At 40.3% G+C, this 19202-nt stretch overlaps 1 protein-coding gene across 1 annotated transcript; it reads left to right on the top strand.

The window, feature by feature from the left end:
* The first annotated feature begins 31 nt into the window (after positions 1–31).
* Positions 32–18964, top strand: synpra (synaptoporin a). Its single transcript, XM_044122801.1, has 6 exons — positions 32–4825; positions 4932–4997; positions 16279–16403; positions 16550–16748; positions 16923–17114; positions 17509–18964. Exons 1-6 carry the CDS (start codon positions 4616–4618, stop codon positions 17758–17760), a joined length of 1044 nt encoding a protein of 347 aa, XP_043978736.1. The 5' UTR covers positions 32–4615; the 3' UTR covers positions 17761–18964.
* Positions 18965–19202: the final 238 nt, after the last annotated feature.

Here is a 19202-nt window from a genome sequence, read left to right as displayed (position 1 = left end):
TTTTAAAGTTTTCACACAATATACTTATAATTTCATTCTTTTGTGTTTATTGCATTAGGTTGTTTACTGATATGGGTGCACACATTTAGTAAACACATTTTGTTCATTTTAATCATTAACTACTTTGTTTGGCTGAGTTTGAAGGACTGGCTGGGGGAGAGGACTGTTTGAAAGACGAACCAGGAAGTGGAACAAACCATCAGGCTGCTGGAAGCAGGGGACCTGATGTTAAAGAACCTGCCTCTCTCTATTAATAGCATAACTCCTTAAACATTTTGGTGTTAGGTTGTTTTGTTTTTACAGTTGTGTTGTAGTCAAAATATGTTGGTTTAAATTAGTTGTTTATGTTTATAGATTGTTTGTCTTTGTCTCATCTCCCACCCGTCCTCCTTTGTGTAGGCTAGCCTTTGTGTTTAAATTCCCCTGTGTGTTCATTGGTTTGTTATCCTGAGTTAGTTGATTTCTTTTGGGCCCATTTTGTTATATTTTTGAGATTTGATGTTGGATGTCTTTTTTGAAGAATATTTGAAAAAATAAATAGAAACTATTTTTTTATATATATGCCTTTGTCCTTACTGGACGAACCGTAACAGTGAGGTTCTCATCCAGACCATTTTTTTTCCAGTGTCAAGAGGAGCACATAGAGTAGTAGTTTCAATGCTAATAGCCAACTTATGTAAATTTAACACACATTTTACAGAATTAAATGTATGCCGCCCTCCTTGTTGGAGTAATCAGCTAACTTGTTTAACACAGGATTGCCGCATTGTTTAACATTGAAAATCATGCATTTGTTTTGGATTACATATCTATTTTTAAGATAACTAAACCCGTCTATAGCAGAGTAGTGGCGCACTCCTGCAAAAAAGTGAAAAGTCAAACCTTTCTGCGATGACTTGTTTTAGCATTTATGTGCCATTTAAAATTTGAAGGATGATCCACTTACAAGCAGGCAAGATGTTTCTCTATTTGCCTTTAGAATGTGATATGATAAAAATTGCTCTTCAGTCCGTGTGTTGGACTCACCCAAATATTGCCTTCAGTGTCAAACCCTTATACCTGTGGGGCTGAAAAAGGGTCTGATCTGAGGTTATCTCCAGAGGTTTCAGCAGCGAAAAAGCAAATGCTTCTCTGTTGTATTTAGGAACACCAGCTGAACTTGGCAGTAAAACAAGTCCAGTTGATTTTACTGCTAAGGAAAACCAGCTGAATTCCTAAGGAAGAGCAGTAGACGGATATTTTCTCTCCATCTTGTGGGTGTGGCGATGTCTCGCCTGGTGTGCCTGCATCACTGCGATTGGTCCCACCTCGGTTGGCCGGTTGGCTGGTTGGTTTCTGCTCTCTCTCCCCTGGAGTTAATCCTGATTGTGTGTGTCGTCTAAATGGTGCAAAATGAGACCCGGCCTAATGCTATTCTCTGCAGAAACATTTCTGAAGACCGCCTTTTGTTGCGATGTCTAATCACGCCTCGTTGCTTTGTGTTGTCACAGGCACGCGAGGATAGGTGTAATTCAAATATGAGTGTGAAATATTTGAATCCATCCAAAACTTGCGTCTGTGGAAAAATGCGTCACCGCAGAAAAAAACAGAAACAAGGTTTGGCTTCAAGTCTGTGTTTCACATTGCTTTACCCCCACGACTGTTGATATTGAGGCTTTTGCTTGGACAGTATTTGTCTCTGTGTCTCTTCATTACCTGCCTCCCTTACAACTCAGCAGTTACTGTAAAAACAGATTAGGAGCCGGAGCATAAGCATCAGTGGCAGAAGACGTGGACTTGTTCTGGCAGCGACTGCAGTGCAGCCGTAATTGCGGTGAAGCTGTGTTGGTGCGTTGAGATGGATAAGTGGTTGACCTAGTCTCTGTGCAGTGATTCCTCTGAGTCACGTTGTAAAGGAGGCTTAAGCAGAAGAAAAGAATGGCGATAGTTCCTGCTGTTGCCGTTTCTACTCTCCCTCTATTTTTCTTTGGTACTTTTTTTTCTTATTTAATTTTTTTTTAATCAGAATTTGAATACTGATTTTTGTATCTATTCCTGTTGTTTATTTGATATTAATAGTTGTTTAATGATCTGAAACATGAGAAAGAACAAATCAAACTCAGACGAAATATGTGAAGGGTTAAATACATTAATATTATTATTTATTTTTTATTTTTTTACCAATCTGTAAATGTGGAGTTCTGTTTATGCATAATGTTTTTAGTTTTGTCATCAGGATCATGTGAACTACACATGCACCCCCATCGATACTTGTCTAAATTTATTGAGATGTAACTAGTTATTATTTGCGACTCTTCTTACTCATGACTTCACCTAAAGCAAACACACACCCACACACACAGTCTGGCCTTTAGCTACTGTACCCAGGTGTGTTTTCTGTCTGGTTCTGCAGTGCACTTCCAGTTTCCTCAGATGCGTTTCGACACCTGTCACTGCGCCTGACAGGTTATTCTTCCTCGGGCAGAAAAATCTGGTTGTTACAGCACACAAAGCAAAACCCAGGAAACAAATAGAGAGTTTGCTTATAGCTAAATATGTTTTTTGGTTTTTGTGATTTGTGTTCCTAGACCAACTTTTATTTTTGTAGCTTTACCCTAACCTGTGCAATGTACGGAAATTGAGTGATGCTTGATATCTAGGATTGCTTCACATTGGAATGCCTCGCATGTTAAAAAAACATACAAACGATGTGAATAGCAAACATTAGCTCTGAGAGCCCAGAGTCCTGTTCTCTAAAAACTGATAGCAAAAAGGCAACCAATTTTGGGTTATTGTACCAATCTAATTGTAGTTCAAACATGGACCGATCCAGCACTGGGTTGATGTAACATAACCAGCCGGTTATGGGTTTCACTAAGCATACTGGGTCCGAATTTCACCTCCAAAATGTGTGGTAGTGCTAATGACTGTCTCTAAGGCTAAGGTATTGAGGGAAGGGGTGTAATGAATTAACTGATAACCAAAAATATTTCCCAAAACGTTTTCTGAAGGGTTTTAAGGCACTAATTACAAACTAGCACAAGGCTTCGGGCAATATGGTCGTCTGACTAAACTTTGTTAAAGTTGAGAGACTTTAAGGGATGTGGAAGTGCTTAAAAATGTTTCTTCACTGTTATAGGGTTTTGGTTTGAATCCAGGCAGGGAAACACAGGCATGGAGTTTCCTTGTTCTCCCCATTCATGAATGTTATTTTGTAGGGTACATTAACTTTCTTTTTACACCGTATCTCTGTTGTCTTTAGTCTGTAGTCGTTAGTGGTAAAGACTACAGTCTCTTCCACTAGCAAACGGTTCCAAGCCAATAAAAGCGTCAATGACGGGAACGTGAGGCTGGCCTTTGACCTGTATGTATCCCAATGTTCCAAAGGCAGAGTCGTATTGAAGCCAGTATTAACTCACCTAACTATATGAGACAGTTCGGCGCTAAAAGAACAAAGAAAGCAGGAGACTCCATTCCTTTTGTTCACGTCATTTTGATTTCATGTGGCGAAAATAGATCAGATGCAACAATTTCCTAATCGTGGCGACAGAGCCCTGAAGGCAGGGTGAAAGCGTGAGCGTGCTCATGTGGGGCGATCGGAGGGTTGTTGGAAAATTAGCTATGCTGTCAGAGCATTTTCCACTCTGCTTTAAAGGAATTGTCACCAGTGAAGCAGACTCAGGGAAGCCCTCTCTGCACTCTTTTCCTCTCTCAATGTCTTTTTTGCCTGCAGTGAAACCCGGGCTTGTTCTTGTTTGGTCTTCGGGGAAACTCACTGGACGACAAACGATGGCAGAGCTTTGTGGACCTGGACATGAGTGCCATTCAGACAACTGACTATTATGACAAAAAGTGATCTTTGGTTTTCTTCTGAACAATTTTTTCAGAATTTTTGAAAAACCAAACAGGCCTGTCTCAGTAATGATGCATTTCCGCCTCTCCCCGCTTCCAACAAATCCACTCTAGAAACTGGAAAGATTATTTCTTTAACCCACTTCCATATGTACATAGTCATTAATCCTGTGTCTGTCTTTGAGTTGTGCTGTGTAGAAGATTTTTTCCAAGTCTGGTTGAGACCCCAACTTTATCCCAGTTTAGATGAGAGTATCAGAAGTTCAGAGACTCAGGCCAGTTCCATGAGTCTGACTAAATTGAGCACAAATTTCTGTGTGAATTTTAAATAAATTCAGGATTCCAAGAAGCATACAGTGCTGTGTAATTTACTTTCTTTGTGTTTTTTGTCTTTTTGTTTCTGAAAATTACTATAATATAATATAGTTTAACTTCAACATACTAATTATTTTTTGTTTGTGAGATGAATAAACAGTTATTTAACCCCTTATCCACATTTATTTATTTATAACATTTTGACATTGCCGTCACTCCATATATTTTGAGCAACTGGTTTTAGAGAAAAGCTTTCAACATCCCAGGAAACTAACCGATAGGCACTGAATATTTAACTAAATACATAGAAGTGGAAATTGAACACTACAACTGACAAAATAAACAGATTAAACTTCATATCTGTTCGATGGGGGAGGAGGGGTGAAGTCGCACTCCTCTGTCTTCCCCCTCTCCGCGAGTGTCTCCATGGCAAAAGACCGCTTCTCACTCATTATGAAAAGGTAAATAGATGGGGTGCAGGAGGCGGGGGGAATTGACAGTGTTCGGGCTTTTCCGCTCGGAGTCGGACTCAGAGCCCCCCTCTGTGTTTACGCGGCAGATACATCAGTCGAGTCTCTTGGATTTTTTATTTATTTTTTATTTTTTGCGGTTCAAGATTTTCGCTTCATTCAACGATAAAATATATTTTTCTGCAGCTGACATGGACACCGCTAACCAGGTGAGGAAACACGGTTAATTACAGGGTTAATTACAACTCAGTTGACCGGTGAGTCCATTAATTGGTGAAAATAATGTTTTTATCCCCTCGCTTTGTCTCTGTGCAGCTGGCATCGGTGGGGACATTTCAGGTGCTCAAATTGCCTCTGGGATTTATCCGTGTTTTGGAATGGGTGAGTTGAAATTTCATTGTTTATTTCCGTGCAATAACTTAATTTTGCTCTGTAAATATGTAAATATTTTACACTCCAATTCACGTGTGTGCTCAGATACAGGCTTTTTAACATTTTTATGTATTTATTTTTTTCAAGGAGTAAACGGGATTATTTTTAATTGAATTCGCGCATTTGGATGGTGAAACTTTCCACGCATCTGGATTTTTGCTCACATTACGCGCAAGCATTTTCGTCAAATCCGATTCGCTGTGACCAGATCTTTATATTAACGTATATTCAATCGTTATTTTCTATTTGTGAATAGGTGTGCAAACTGTGTAAATTTTTTTTCTTTTGCGCCAGCTATAAGAAATGACCCATTTTACCCCAAGTAAAAAGAAATGATATAACGGGAATCACCAATGAGCACTGGGCGTCCTCGCTGTGACTGAATCAAAGCTTTACTACAGCCATCCCTCTCTGCCTGGCAGTGGGTTGTGTTGACTCTGTGTTTACTGTACAGTGCACAGAAGCCTGGAGCTAAAAAAAATAAATAAATAAAAAAACGATAAGTGAATTTCTTTGATGTGAGTTTAGAGAAATTGCTGTAGCCACCAGGGTGTTCAGCATTTGCCCAGATACTGTGTGTAAGTGTGTGTTTCATTGTGCGCCTGTGTGTGAGGCTTTGCAAGTGTGAACAGAATTATAGTTTTCATTAGCTGACGAAAGATGAGGGTTTATTACAGTTATAGGAAGTGAACCGATGAAGCTGGCTTTCAGTTTCAACCAATTAAGGTGAGTTTACACGGTCTGTCAGCAGGGACTGCCCTGAAACAGACTTTCCTCGATAAAAAAATGTACCTATTTAATCATACCAAAGAAAGCATTCGTGCCCAGCTAAAATGTGTATATGGGTCCCATATACTATATCCCATAGTATTCATAAGTACTGAGTTTGCTCAGTACTTATGAATACTATGTTAGGCTTTGCTCAAAATGAGTTCTTTGAATGGAACCCATTGTGGTTAACTTAATACAACGTCTATCAGAAAATCTAGCTGGGCATTCTTGGTCTGAAATTGGTCTCAAATGACAGCCTAAGGTAGACATGATATATCTAGGATCCACGTTTTGCCTAGAGTTATCCTGCATCATTGTGGCCATTATGCAACATTTTGGATTCGGTGCCCTTTATTTGGTCATTTTCCTACCTATGTAATTGTTAACTCGTGGGTTATTCTCTACTGGACCTTTTCTTATTCCTGCACATTTTCTAATAAAATGGGTAGTTTGAAAGTTAGATCAACCGTCATAATGCATGACGATACAATCTGTTACCAGTCGATCAGAATTACTTTCATCCGGCTGACCGGCATTCCACAGCAACATTGTCGAGACGGTTAGCACTGCAATACTCTACGCTGCATACAGCCAGAGAAAACGCTGGTCACTCTGACACTTTTTCTGGCATCTCACAAAGGACTTTAAAATCTAGGAATTATGTAGCATACACTTTTTTTTTCAGTATTTGAATTTATAAATCCTTAGTATGCCAAGGACTCTTTTTTTTTTTTTTTTTTGCATTTGATGATGATGTTGTTCTGTTAGTATGTTCAGGCCTAGAAATTCAGCATCGATTGGGGCAGTTCACAGTCAAACGTGAAGCAGCCAGTATGTAGTTGTGACCTGTTAGTCTGAAGCCATGGACCTGAACTGGTAAAAAGGTGGATTCCTCCTTCTAGGCCGGTGCTCTGTGGGAGAGTTTAATATCCAAGTGTCTTGTTCACAAGTGATTCTAGAATGGAGTGGATGATGGATCATCTCCAGAGAGGTAGGTGCTATGTCTGTCACACCGAGGAAAGAACTGAGCCAGAAAGCAGAGCTCTTACTTTAGCAGACCTTCCACCTTCAAACCTTCACCTCTGGCCATTGTATATGGATTATGATCCAAAGAGTGATCAGGAGTGTTTGTGGATGAAATTCGCTTCACCCACAAGGTGGTACGGAAGTCAAAGTACAGGCATTTCTCCTGCCTGTAAAGGAGTCAGGTGAGGTGGTTCATGCATCAGATCAGGATTCCTCCTGGCCAATTCCTTTTTTGATGTTCTCGATTCATCTCCTCATTGGGCATGACTATAATTCCCCTCTGATTTGGGAACACCTTGGATTGATGGGAATTGGCCCACACCTTGTCAGACCCAAAAGAAAAGGACAAACACATCACCAGCTGCGTAACACTCTTATCATTGCTCACATGTCTATGTTCTTGTTACTCTTTGTGTGCGAAGGGAAGTGTGGGTCATTATGTGAGCTTCACTGCCTCCCCCAGCACACACCACCTCCGTTCCTCACATTTCTGGCACTGCAAGTGACCTTTTCAGTGCAACGCCTTTACTTCTTTTCCGTCTGTCTTCCCCAGAAAGAGAATATTCCTTTGTGTCTCCGTTGGCCTGCGGGTTCATACAGTATACACATAACTAGCTATTTTAATTAAGGTCAAGAATTCAGATTTATTCTGCTGTGACACCCGTGGTTATTTTTTTCTATAAGACGAACGGGATCTTGTTTTTTTAATCATACCAAAGAAAGCATTCGTGCCCAGCTAAAATGTGTATATGGGTCCCATATACTATATCTAATAGGGTCGAGGGATGATGGACGACAAACATAGGAGTGAGGGATGAAGGTGATAGAGGTGAAGTCGAGAGTGAGGGAGGACAAACGATACTAAATGGTAGAGTTGAGTATAAGTAGACTTGTGGGTAAGTGGAGGCATGATTGAGGCATAGATCTACTTACTAACTAAAATTAACACATGAACTCCTTCAGATATATAACAGGTTAATGGTTTTAAGCAGTTGTCCACTTTTGTTTGGAGCCTACCTTGGCCAGACGAGGGCTGCATCCCATCAGCAAAACTGAGTCATCTTTGCTGACAGTTAACTCCCACAAATGGACAGTTTGGAGCAATAGCTTGATTCTGTAATGATTGGTGAATTTCAGCTCTTCCAGATAGACGAGACACTTTCAGACTGCGTTTCAAATGGGAGCCTTCCTTTACACTGACACCACCTTTCTGAAGTCATTAGCAACGCCACAAAAATCAGCCACAGTGTTTCCTGTTCATTATGACCATGTGTTATAATCCTAATCCCTGTGGTAGATTTCTACAAACTGTAACTGATCAGTGGAAACGTGTGTGCTTTGTGTGTAAGCCCTTAGGCACTGAAGGTTTTATTAAAGGCAGCAAATGACATTTAGTTTTCAGACGATGAACCTTGGACTGTACGTCTGATTGATTGTGTGGACAAATAGTGGGCTTTAAAAAGGTTATGCTAACTATAGTTGAGACTTCCTAGTAAAATGCTGCATGTCTTGGTTTTCTGCTTTAATAGTCAGCACTGGATCTGCACAAGCACAATGTGAATTCATTAGTCAGGCCTGCAGGCAAATGCACTATGTGTGCACTTGTTTTGTCATATCTCTGAAACACACAAAAATACCAAACTATTAGATTTAAGTCTTTGAATAGAACTTAGCATTGAGGTTAGAAATTTAGTTTTAAGGGTTAGTTATAATATGAGGTTTGGTGATCCATTATATCAATAGTGGGCCTTTCAAATACACAAAAAAAAAATAATAATTATGTGTGCGCGGATCTTGTTCTTGCTGGCACGCCATCAGCGGCTGGCATATTCTGCTCCAAACAGCTGTAAGGTCCCCCTCGTCTCCCATGTTGGCCAAGTCATGCAGAAGCTGTCCTTTGAGATGTGCCCAAACTCTTCACCGTTTCCAGCTTCATGCTTATGCATCTGAAGAGTGAAAGGAAAGAAGCGGAAAGAGACGGAGGGGGAAAAAAAAGAGAATTGCACAGTTGCTTGCGCAGATGATAAACATAGCCATGCTGGTGAAGCTTGTCGCACAGAGCAGCTCTACAAGTACACTACATGAGGCCTGGTGACTCACGGGGCAAAACCCGGGCCTCCACTGTGAGTCTCATTCATGAGTAATTGTGGTCTTCCCATCCAAACCAACGTCTGACCAACTATTCTATGATGTCATCCTGAGTACCTTACTGTACAGCAGCTTTGTTTGCCTCTGGGTGGTTGGAGAATCTTGTGTGCACAAACTAAAGGCTTATTAACATTTATTTTTCTTTTTATTGCCTCTGTTTTGTGGTTTTTGGCGATAAGACTGTCTGAAAAGACATCTGAACTGGACATTGTGTTAGATTTAACACAAAGTTCTAGTGTTATTTTCTTTGTTATTGTTTATTTGATGTAGATTTTGTCACTTGCTGTCTGCTGTTGGATAAGGAACACCACATTAAACCAAAGATTGCATCAGATCCATCACTTCCATCTTTATATGTTACATTTTCTGCCACTTTCTTTGATATGCCACTATCTAGCCTTTAATCCCATAGGGACCAAGTGGATATGATAAGCATTTTGTGCACAAGTGTCAGTGCGCGCACACGCACGCACACACACACTCAAAAAATACATGTCAAAGGGAGATGCAGTGAGATTAGCGACAGCTGTTGACAGATATCGCAAGAGACTTGCCAGGTCAGAGATCTGTTTGTCATCACTGAAATAACTGTTCCCTGCGACAGGAAGAGACACGGCTGGAGAAGCACATAGCTGGTCAAAATGTTGAAGGAGATGACGTGTATTATCTACTTAGGCAAATATCTCAGTGCCCACTGGGTTCAGGGCTGTGAATAACACCATGGCGGACACAGAGTAAATTAGTATTAATGGGAAAGGTGAGAAATGTTCTTCACGTCTCTCTGGGTATTCTCTTAAAATAGGTTTGGTAGATGATGGCATTTCATGTGACAATCACAAAAGCTACATCAGCTGCTCATGTAAACCTCAGCAGTCAGACTGCCAGTAGACGACAATTTTTTTTCCTTTATTGTTCCTGTCCGATGGCCAGCAAGTCAAATACAGAATAATCACATTTAGATTTAAATTAATCAAATATGAAAGCTCACTATTTTTCCTTGACTAATGCATCATTAAGGTGTGTTCCTTGATAGACTCTGTTGAGTTTATTAAAAATCAGATAAAAGTTAAATGCACATGCATTGATGCAGAGATATCAATAATCTAAGATGTTCTCTTTCCCGACACGTTAGGTCTTTGATGGGCCTTTTCCTCGCCTTTGACCCTCAGAAGATGCTACTTCCTCTGAGGGTCAGACAGAGAAAGGTTACCTGTTCTCTCTCGACAAGACACATCCCACCCAGTTCAAGGGAGAGCACTGCTGTTCGTTCTTTATATATGCAAGAAATAAAGAAATATGTTGTTCCACAGATCATGCCAGAAAGATAGAATAACACAAAATGGGCTATACTGATGATGTGGATGCTTAGTAATGAGGAATTGCTGGTACCATCCAAGGGACAGCCCACCGTTACTCTATGTAGCACTCAAATTGAGAGTAGGAGGAATTGCTGCAAAGTCATTGCCTGGCTGCAATCAGCTTGGTTTCCTTAAAATAAAATAAAAAATCCAGCTGATATAATAAGCGAAACCTTAATGCTCAACTTCTTAAACAGAATGGATGTTGACTTTGAATTTATTGGTATGACTGGATTATTTGTTTCTATATAAGTAGCTTTTTTTGTAGAGTTCCCTGTGACAACATTTGCTATGCAAAGAAGCTGAATTATATTGAATTATATAGTTTCCTCAAAAGGAAACTAGGAATTAGTGATTATTATGTCTTTTATCATTATCAAAAATAATAATTGGTCCCTTTGTGATGATGGTGATCAAATAAATTAATGATTTTTGCAGATCCAACAGTTACTTAATGGAACTTTTAGTTAGTGCAGCTTTTTTCGTAATTAAAATGCTTTTTTTTAACTCTTATTTTCTGAATTTTAATTATACTGCTGACTTCTATTAACTTGGTAGAATATACAACAAAAATATTGGGATCAAAATTGCGGTCCAAATGACACAAATGCAACCTGATTTTTGAATTTATCCAACTGTTGTAAATGCAGAAAAATGGTCTCATGCAGCTTTATTCAGATATATGTAGTGATTGTCCTTTGGCACTAAAGGCCCAGTTACTAAAATAAACGTCCACTTTCTTGTGGTCAGTCAACATTAGAGCCGAGTGGAGCAAAGAGACAGAGAGGCAAGATCAGTCTGTGCTTCTGACAAAGAGCTTCTTTTGCAGGAAAGGATTATAGCTGCTTCTAAATGAGTTACCTATTTTTAACTACTGTCTTCCAGTGTAGCATTGATCACACAGCTTGTTACTGAAAACTAGTTTTCTTTTGCACCTTTACATCCTTCTTCTAAAGGGGTAGAAGAGAAAGTCATTTCCATAAAAAACTCAATAAATGTACATCTTTAGGAGACCATGCTGCCATGAAGTACAAAGTTGGAACTACTGAAACAGACAGAACATGCAAACTCGAAAACAAAATATGAATTGATTGGATTTTTTTAAAGCATTTAATTGTTTATTGGTAACAACTGCTCTTTGATGTTGTTTTGTTGTGACGCCACGATGATGGAAACCAACACAAGGAACTGTTAGTGAGCAAAGAAAACCTGGCAGTGCTGTATGTATGGCGCTCGTGTTTTTCTGTGTTTAACAGGAACGGCACTGATTAGGTACCTCTCCAATGCTTCACCTTCCCTCCCCTCCCCCTTCGAGAATGCACTCTGACGTGTTTTTGGGGTTTTTTTCTGTTAAATTTGAATGGTTGTATATATTGCACTTGACAACAGTAAGATAAAGATTGAGAGAAAGAAAAAAACGCTATCAGGGGTACAATAAAACAGAAAACGGAGGAGGGAGGGGGATAAAGAGGTTGGAGAGACGAAGAAAAGCTTTTCAAAATGATTGAAAAGGTTTTCTATACATACTTACCTATACGTACTTTGAAAAAGTAACTTAGATTCCTGATTACTTGATTTGGAAAGTAACTAAGTTACATTAAAAGTAACTTTTTTAGTAACTTTCAGCAGCGCTCCGCCACCTGTGAGAATTACATTGAGCTTTGCCAATACTTAATTGTAAGTTATTGTATGATGGTAACATCAACAATGTGTCTCCATTTATAAAAGGGGAGATTGTTTAATGGTTACAACAGTACAAAAAAACTTTAGCAATTCCTCTATTATCTGGAAAACTATAAATAGGATTTTAGGCCCCCAGGCCTCCGCCCCAGCCTCCAGGTTGTGTGTTACGGCCCTGCGTCTGCTGTCAGAGCGCAGCGCACAGAGCTCCTCCTGCGGCTCCACAACTCAGATGGCTGCACAGATTTTTGACACTTATCTTAATATTAATGATTATAATGGCGTTTAGTTGCACAGTTTTACGGACTCGTTTATTCGTGGCCGTTTTCACGTTTATTGCGCTGTTCATATTAGTCTCGATGTTTGCAGTTTTCTGGAGCACAACGTGAAGCTCGGCGTAGAATATTTTATGTATATATACATATATATGTATATAAATATATAATATTTTAGTATCAGAGATAATGTTTGTACTGGACGAACATGGATGTTGGACTGAATGGGGGAGGGAACCCATGCATACATGGGGAAACTCTGCCACTGCGCAGCCCTTACTTCTTTAGAAAGACGTATGAAACATCTAAAACTACTACTATAACTAATAAAAACTAAACTAAATAAGAACTAATTACTCTCCGGCCACATCTTTGTTCACAAGGTTATTAAGCTTTAAATGTAGATTGGTTTTGTCTCCTTTGGCTTTTCTATCCATGATTCACACCAAAGCAACACTCGCTTCTGTCCTGCTCAGCAACGATTTTGTGGCGGCAGACATTGACTCTGACCACTGGTGGCCAAGTCTGTGCCTGATGCGTCCTTTTCAACTGACTGGAGTCTCATTTGGAGCTTCTCAATTTGCTCGAGCTCAATTATTAGAAAAAATCTTTGTCCGCTTATTAAAATCTGCAGATAATATCGCCCGGTTGTGTGAGTGTGCGTGTGTTCTTTTGTTTTTTTCTTTTTATATATATATATATTTCAGGTCGTTAATTTGCCATGAAATCAAATCATAACTTTCACATTAGACTGGAGCGTTTGGGTGCAATGTAGGTCAGTAGAGATGAGGGATGACTGAGATGTTTCGTAGCTTTGTTTACACTGCAGACCGGTTTAATTCCTGCGCTCCCGCTTTATTCGCCCCTTCCACTGTATCTATTTCTCCCCTTTGCTTTCCTCTTCTACCTCCCAGCTTCCCCACCCCCTTTTTCTCTCCTTCTATCTCTTGTTCCCTGAGGAGCCCAGCTGGGAGAGGCAGATAAACACACGGGGGCGCGAGGCTTAGCATCCATCCTCCTTCCACAATGCCACGCTCTCCTGTTCAAAGGCCCCGGCTAAGAAATGAGAGGGGCTAAAACCCGAGCTGAAAAAATAAAAAAAATCACAGTAAGGACGAGGCAGCTGAAAGAGAGCGTGAAAGAGATGCTTATCTGCGGCTCTTTGTGGTTAATTAAACGGTAGCATTCATTCCCGTCGCTCTTCTGGTCACTTTCCTGGATTTGATTCGTCTGCATGTGCATCATCTTTCGTCTCTTTCGTTGGGAGATTTCAGTTGCGCTGTCATTCACTCGTCTCTGTGGGTAAACAAGCCACATCAGTTTGGAGATTTTTATGCAGATGTTCCAGCTGTGCTCAATGCATGCGGCATTCCGGCTCCACCTGAGGCCCAAAGCTGCAGGCATCAAACCCTAATGAGAGTCTGTTGCTTATTATTAAGATTTTGGCTTTAATCTGAGCTGCTTTAATCAGAGATTATGCCTACACAGCATCAACATCACACACTCATGTTTACCTCCTTTGAAAGCTCCTCTGATCATTGGCTAATGGTCATTTGAAAAGCCGACTGAGTTTTAAGCTACAAAAACAGGATTATTGAGTCAAAGCTGCAGTATGTAACTTTTATTTTTTTTTATTTATTTTTTAACGTTTTTTAACATATTTGTTAAAACTGTCACTATGCTGACGGTATAACATGAGACAGATAATTTGTGAAGTAATCAAACTTCTCCACCTCCTCCCTATTGTTCTGCTGTCATTAACATAAATAACAGCTCCACCAGAAACAGCCAATCAGAGTGAAGGGGAGGGTCTTAGCGCTGTCAATCATCCTCGTGTACACATATTCCCCCTTGCTCTGTGCTACACTACCGCTAGTTCCCCAAACCGGAACCTGCCGCGAATGCTCAAGCTAGTTAGCGTGGCCACATTTATAAGCACGTGCACAAGCTTGATTGACGGCAGGTTCCTCCTGGCTGTGATTGGTTGCTTTTAACCAGGAGTGATGCAATAGTGACGGCAGTAGTGGCTCAGGGAGGAGGTGGAAGAGGTCAATCTTTTCACTGATTACTTGTTTCATACTTTGCTGTCACGACATGGTGAAAGTCTCAACAAATATGTAAGAAACATATTTTTGTAAAAGCGATATAGTGCAGCTATAAAGACACACCTTGACATAATTTAGGTATCTAAGTTAAAAAAAAATCACCTCTTGCCCTCTTGAAAGTGTTGGTATGTAATGCTGTGGGCCCGTTTCTTCTCCAAGATCCCAGAGAAACTTGTTGAAGCTCACGGTATCGTGAAACCTTTAAAATACCCGATGTTAAATGGGTTTGATGGGAATTGGGTTACTGTTCCCAACTTTTAGGTGAGCTTTCTACTAACTCATAAGAAAAAATGGTCCACCAAAAAATCTTGAAGTCGAATCAGCTTATGACTTAAAGCTCAAGCACGCTGGGATTATAGATGGCACAGCCACTGTATCGTGTTTCTGGAGCAATTTTATTAATTATGTGAAGAAAAAAAAATTAAACCTTCAAGTCTTATTTTAGAAAAAGCAAAAACAGAATAAATCTGTAGAACAACAAATACTTTTTCCACTACAATGGAGATGGAGTAATAAGCAACTCTAGTTAACAGGACACTAATGTAGACACAACAAACTTACGGGGCAAAGGGGCAAATACCTCTTTGTCATTTTTAACAGTCCACCACATAGATTTGAGAACCTCGTGGCTTCATTCTGGTAACACTCACTAGTTGGCTTTAACATGTGTAAGTTTTCATTTTGACTAAAGGTTGAATTAAGGAAATCCTAATTCATTTATGTCTTATGATTGCATAGTAATTCAAGAAATGAATCCAGCAGCAGTCTGCTTAATTCACTACTATATTTTATCATCTGGATCCTGAACTGCGTCAACGTTGAACACCACCTGGCAGGTGTGCTGCCAGGGTCTGTTATGGTCACTCTGTGGCTCCTGGTATTTTAGTCTTGGGCCTGGTACACTTCCAGAGGATCAACTAAGCATTCGATATTTAACTCAGTAGGTGAAGCGATACTGACTCTGCGTTCAAGTCTTGTCTCTGAGATGGCAGGCATATGTTTGAGCATAGCTACTTCTTGTCAGTGATCCAACAGCGCCCTCCAGTGGCTCAGGTTCACTCAGACTGAGAGATAAACAGCGTTGCCAGCTGTTGGCAAGCTGCATGTCCAGCTGCATGTCCAGCTGCCTACGACATGAGAAAGGCGCAGTTCATGCAAACCGGGCATCAGCTCTGATTATGGTGATTATGGCTTTGAGAACTCTTGAGGCAGTGGGGGGTTTATGTGGGCAACTAGGGTAAGAGAGCAAACTGAGGGCAGGAAATGTGTGTGTGGGCGTGTGTAGGTGTGCACGTGTGTTTGTTTGTTGCATGTTCATGTTTGTTAATTTAGATGAAGGCCCAGTTCATTTCACTGACTTTGACAATTGCCCTTTGCCCTTCAGTTTTACCAGTGTGAAGTAGTTCACAAGTCTCTGCTTAGAGGAGATGAATTGAGCGTTGGTTTGTTCTCCTGTTCACACTTCCAATGGAACATCTAAAAAGCATGTCTTCCTAATCATTTGTGATGGTGCAGAGGCCTGTAGAGACTCAGCGTTTTCCCATTCTGCTCACCAAATTAGTTCTAGCTTAGTTAGGCCGGATGTGGAGAATCTGTAAACGGAAATTTTCAAGTTTGCCATGGATTCTCAGTTTGGGTGAGCTCGGGTCTTTGACTAGGCCATTGTGCCGCATCACTATACTGCTTTGATCTCAACTAATCCACTGTAGCTCTGACTTCACGTTGAATTGTTTCTGTCTTGCTGTATTGTCATCCTCGAGGACAGTCCTTAGCAACGTCTAGCAGGTTTTCTCCAAGGATTTACTTCTTATATGCTTGGATCTGTTGCTTTGGTCAGTGTTTCTTACATGTTGACGTGTCTCTGCAGCTCTTTGCCATTTTCGCTTTCGCCACATGTGGTGGCTACTCAGGGCAGCTCAGGGTCAGTGTGGACTGCATGGAGAAGGCCAGCAGTGACCTGAATATCGGCATTGACTTTGGTTATCCTTTCAGGTGAGTGTTGAGCACATTCCTACTCATCCCGTGAGTTGGAGAGTGTTCTATGTTGTGTAGAGCCGCAACATTTTCTGAGAGCCAAGACGCCGTATTTTAATATTCATGTGTGATAATGAAGTACAGCATCCCTTTGTGTGCGGCAGGTTGCACCAAGTGTCGTTTGAAGCACCCATGTGTGAGGCCATGAGGACAGAGCGTGTGTTCCTCACCGGAGATTATTCTTCCTCTGCTGAGTTCTTCGTCACCATTGCCGTTTTCTCCTTCCTGTATTCTCTCGCGGCCACTGTTGTTTACATTTTCTTCCTGAATAAGTACCGCGAAAACAGTCAGAGACCGCTCATTGTGAGTATGATAAACTCTTATTCGTTATCCCTCCACATATTAACAGCAGCTGTTCTTATAAGTGAACGCAAAGCACCACTGAAAATAAATTTTTTCCTGACAAATGAAAAAAAGGAAAAAGTTATTTTTATTCGCTGAATCTGTTGAAACTGAGTACTTCTTTGTTTCCCTCAGGACTTTGTGGTGACAGTGGTGTTTTCCTTCATGTGGCTGGTGAGCTCCTCTGCTTGGGCCAAGGCCCTGTCTGATGTGAAACTAGCCACTGATCCGGACGAGGTGCAGCTTCTCATCCCAGCCTGCAAAGACCCGACTAACAAGTGCGGCTCTTTGCACGAGCCTCGGTGGTCTGGGCTCAACACCTCGGTGGTGAGCTTAAAAACCATGTCTGCTATTATGCTGGGAAACAAGAAAAGAAACAAGATTTATTTTTCTTTTAGAGTTAAGGTTTCAGATTAAATTCTGTCAATATCAGAATAAAAGGTGAGCTATTTTATTAAAATGTCTTGCAATAGGACTGACTGAATCACTCCTCTTGGTCGAACTTTTATGATCATTAACACATTCTTTGTTGGATGGGTATCGTATCATGTAGACCAAAATTTTTGTCTTACAAGTGATAAAAATGTCACATGGTTGATTTATTTGACATTTATTTCTACAATAAAGCATGCTTATAATCTGGGGGGGGGGAAATCAGGTTTTACAATTCAAGGTCCATGATTGCCCAAGTATCATTCTCCTTTTTTTCCCCCCCCCTCAGGTGTTTGGATTTCTCAATTTTGTTCTGTGGGCTGGAAACATCTGGTTTGTCTTCAAGGAGACCAGCTGGCACAAGGGTGGCTCCCGGTTGGCAGGCAGCGCGCCCAACAAACAGGCCGGCACCTTCGACCAGCAGCCCTACAACCAGGGCGGCTTTGACCAGTCGGGAAGCTACAACACCCAGGGGAGCTTCGACCAGCCGTCCGAGTACAGCCAGGTGGGAGGGCCCACCTCCTACTCCAATCAGATGTAGCCGTGACTTGCCTTTCGGCATCTTCAAACAAAGGCAGTCAGGGGCTGGGCATGCTGTTAAAAAGAAAGACGGCCATAAGGAGTCAGAGTGCACCTGCTGTAGATTCAAAAAAATAAAAATAAAAAATCTAGTTGGGTCTCGTAGAACAAAATATTAGACGTAGTCCCTCACCCTTTGTCTTTCAGAGGTTGTGTTAGCTGAATGTTGTCCTTCTAGTAGTTTGAAACGCATAACAGTTTCTCCGTGCTCGATTATCCACTTGTTCCGTTTTTTGACTGGCCGTCTCTGTTCTAGTAGTTTGTTTGCACTCTGTATCGGACGGAAAAGTGCTCTTTGTAAAAGTTTTAAAGTGCATGATGTTGTGTGCTAGTAAGGTCTTTGTGAATCCAGGAAAAAAAAAGAGATAAAACATGCATTCTAAGTGTAAAAGTTTACAAAACTTACTCTGCTCTGACACATCACTGATAGCTAATCAGGTATTCAGTCATGTTTTTTTCTTGTAATGACGAATATATTTTGATAATAGGTGTTTCTAATTCCAATAATATTCATAATTCAAGTATTTTTTTTCCTGATTTTTTTTTTTATTATTATTTTACAGCTGCAACTCTTTGACTTTTTGTCTGATAATGCCAATAAATAAAAAAATAACATAAAATAAAATCACAAGTAACATGCATTTTGTAAAATCCTCCACAAAAAACAAGTTTGTACAAGAAACCTAAAACATATGCAACTTCCGCCGTGTGCGCTGACTTCCAATGTTTATTTACTCCTGGACGGATGCTACCATGCAGGTTTAAGAATATTTTTAAGATATAAACTATAGAAGCCACTCTTCATACAGTTTACCTTGACAACTTTCCTCCTTTTTACTTAAAACACACATTTAAAAAAAAAATTCACGCTGTTCATACACACAATGAAAGCCCTGCAAAAAGCTCCTGAATGCCATAGTTATGACCAAATAATATGACACTACGAAGTTTTGTACAAACAACATCTGTTCTGTTCAAGTGTTGTAAAGTCATGACCATTGAATGGAATGCTTGGTTTCCTGTTAATTTAATATGATATTTCCATCCCTGTGTTTTGACCGTCTCAGCATGTGACTTGCACTGGTATCGAAAAGTCTAAACACGGTTTGCCACTCGTATCTAACGTGCACAAGCCCATGACTCACTAATAAAGATGGACAAATTTGTTCTGTGGCTCATCTTTGTGTCTCTTTTCAGAAGAAGTTGTTAGCTTAGCCTCTGGCCTCGGTTTTAACTGAAACTACTTGTGTTTCTTCTGGAGCTCAGTCTATGCTAATTGGAATATACATTTATCATTAACACTCATAATGCAAAATAAACAATAGGCGGAAAACGATGTAATTTTTTTTTTAAATCCCAATTTTGAAAAATCAGGAAAAATTGTGACAGTTTTGTGTGTGACCA

The sequence above is a fragment of the Gambusia affinis genome, linkage group LG07, assembly GCF_019740435.1.
Source record: "Gambusia affinis linkage group LG07, SWU_Gaff_1.0, whole genome shotgun sequence".
Lineage (NCBI taxonomy): Eukaryota > Metazoa > Chordata > Actinopteri > Cyprinodontiformes > Poeciliidae > Gambusia > Gambusia affinis.
Note: the sequence above shows the minus strand (reverse complement) of the source record. Positions and strands in the feature narration are given on the sequence as shown.

What these genes read in the sequence shown, in the direction of transcription:
- synpra (XM_044122801.1), top strand. Translation starts at nt 4,616, where the DNA reads ATGGGGTGCAGGAGGCGGGGGGAATTGACAGTGTTCGGGCTTTTCCGC. An exon ending in TTATCCGTGTTTTGGAATGG is followed by an intron (nt 4,998 to 16,278) that starts GTGAGTTGAAAT and finishes GTGTCTCTGCAG; the next exon opens with CTCTTTGCCATTTTCGCTTT. An exon ending in GACTTTGGTTATCCTTTCAG is followed by an intron (nt 16,404 to 16,549) that starts GTGAGTGTTGAG and finishes TGTGTGCGGCAG; the next exon opens with GTTGCACCAAGTGTCGTTTG.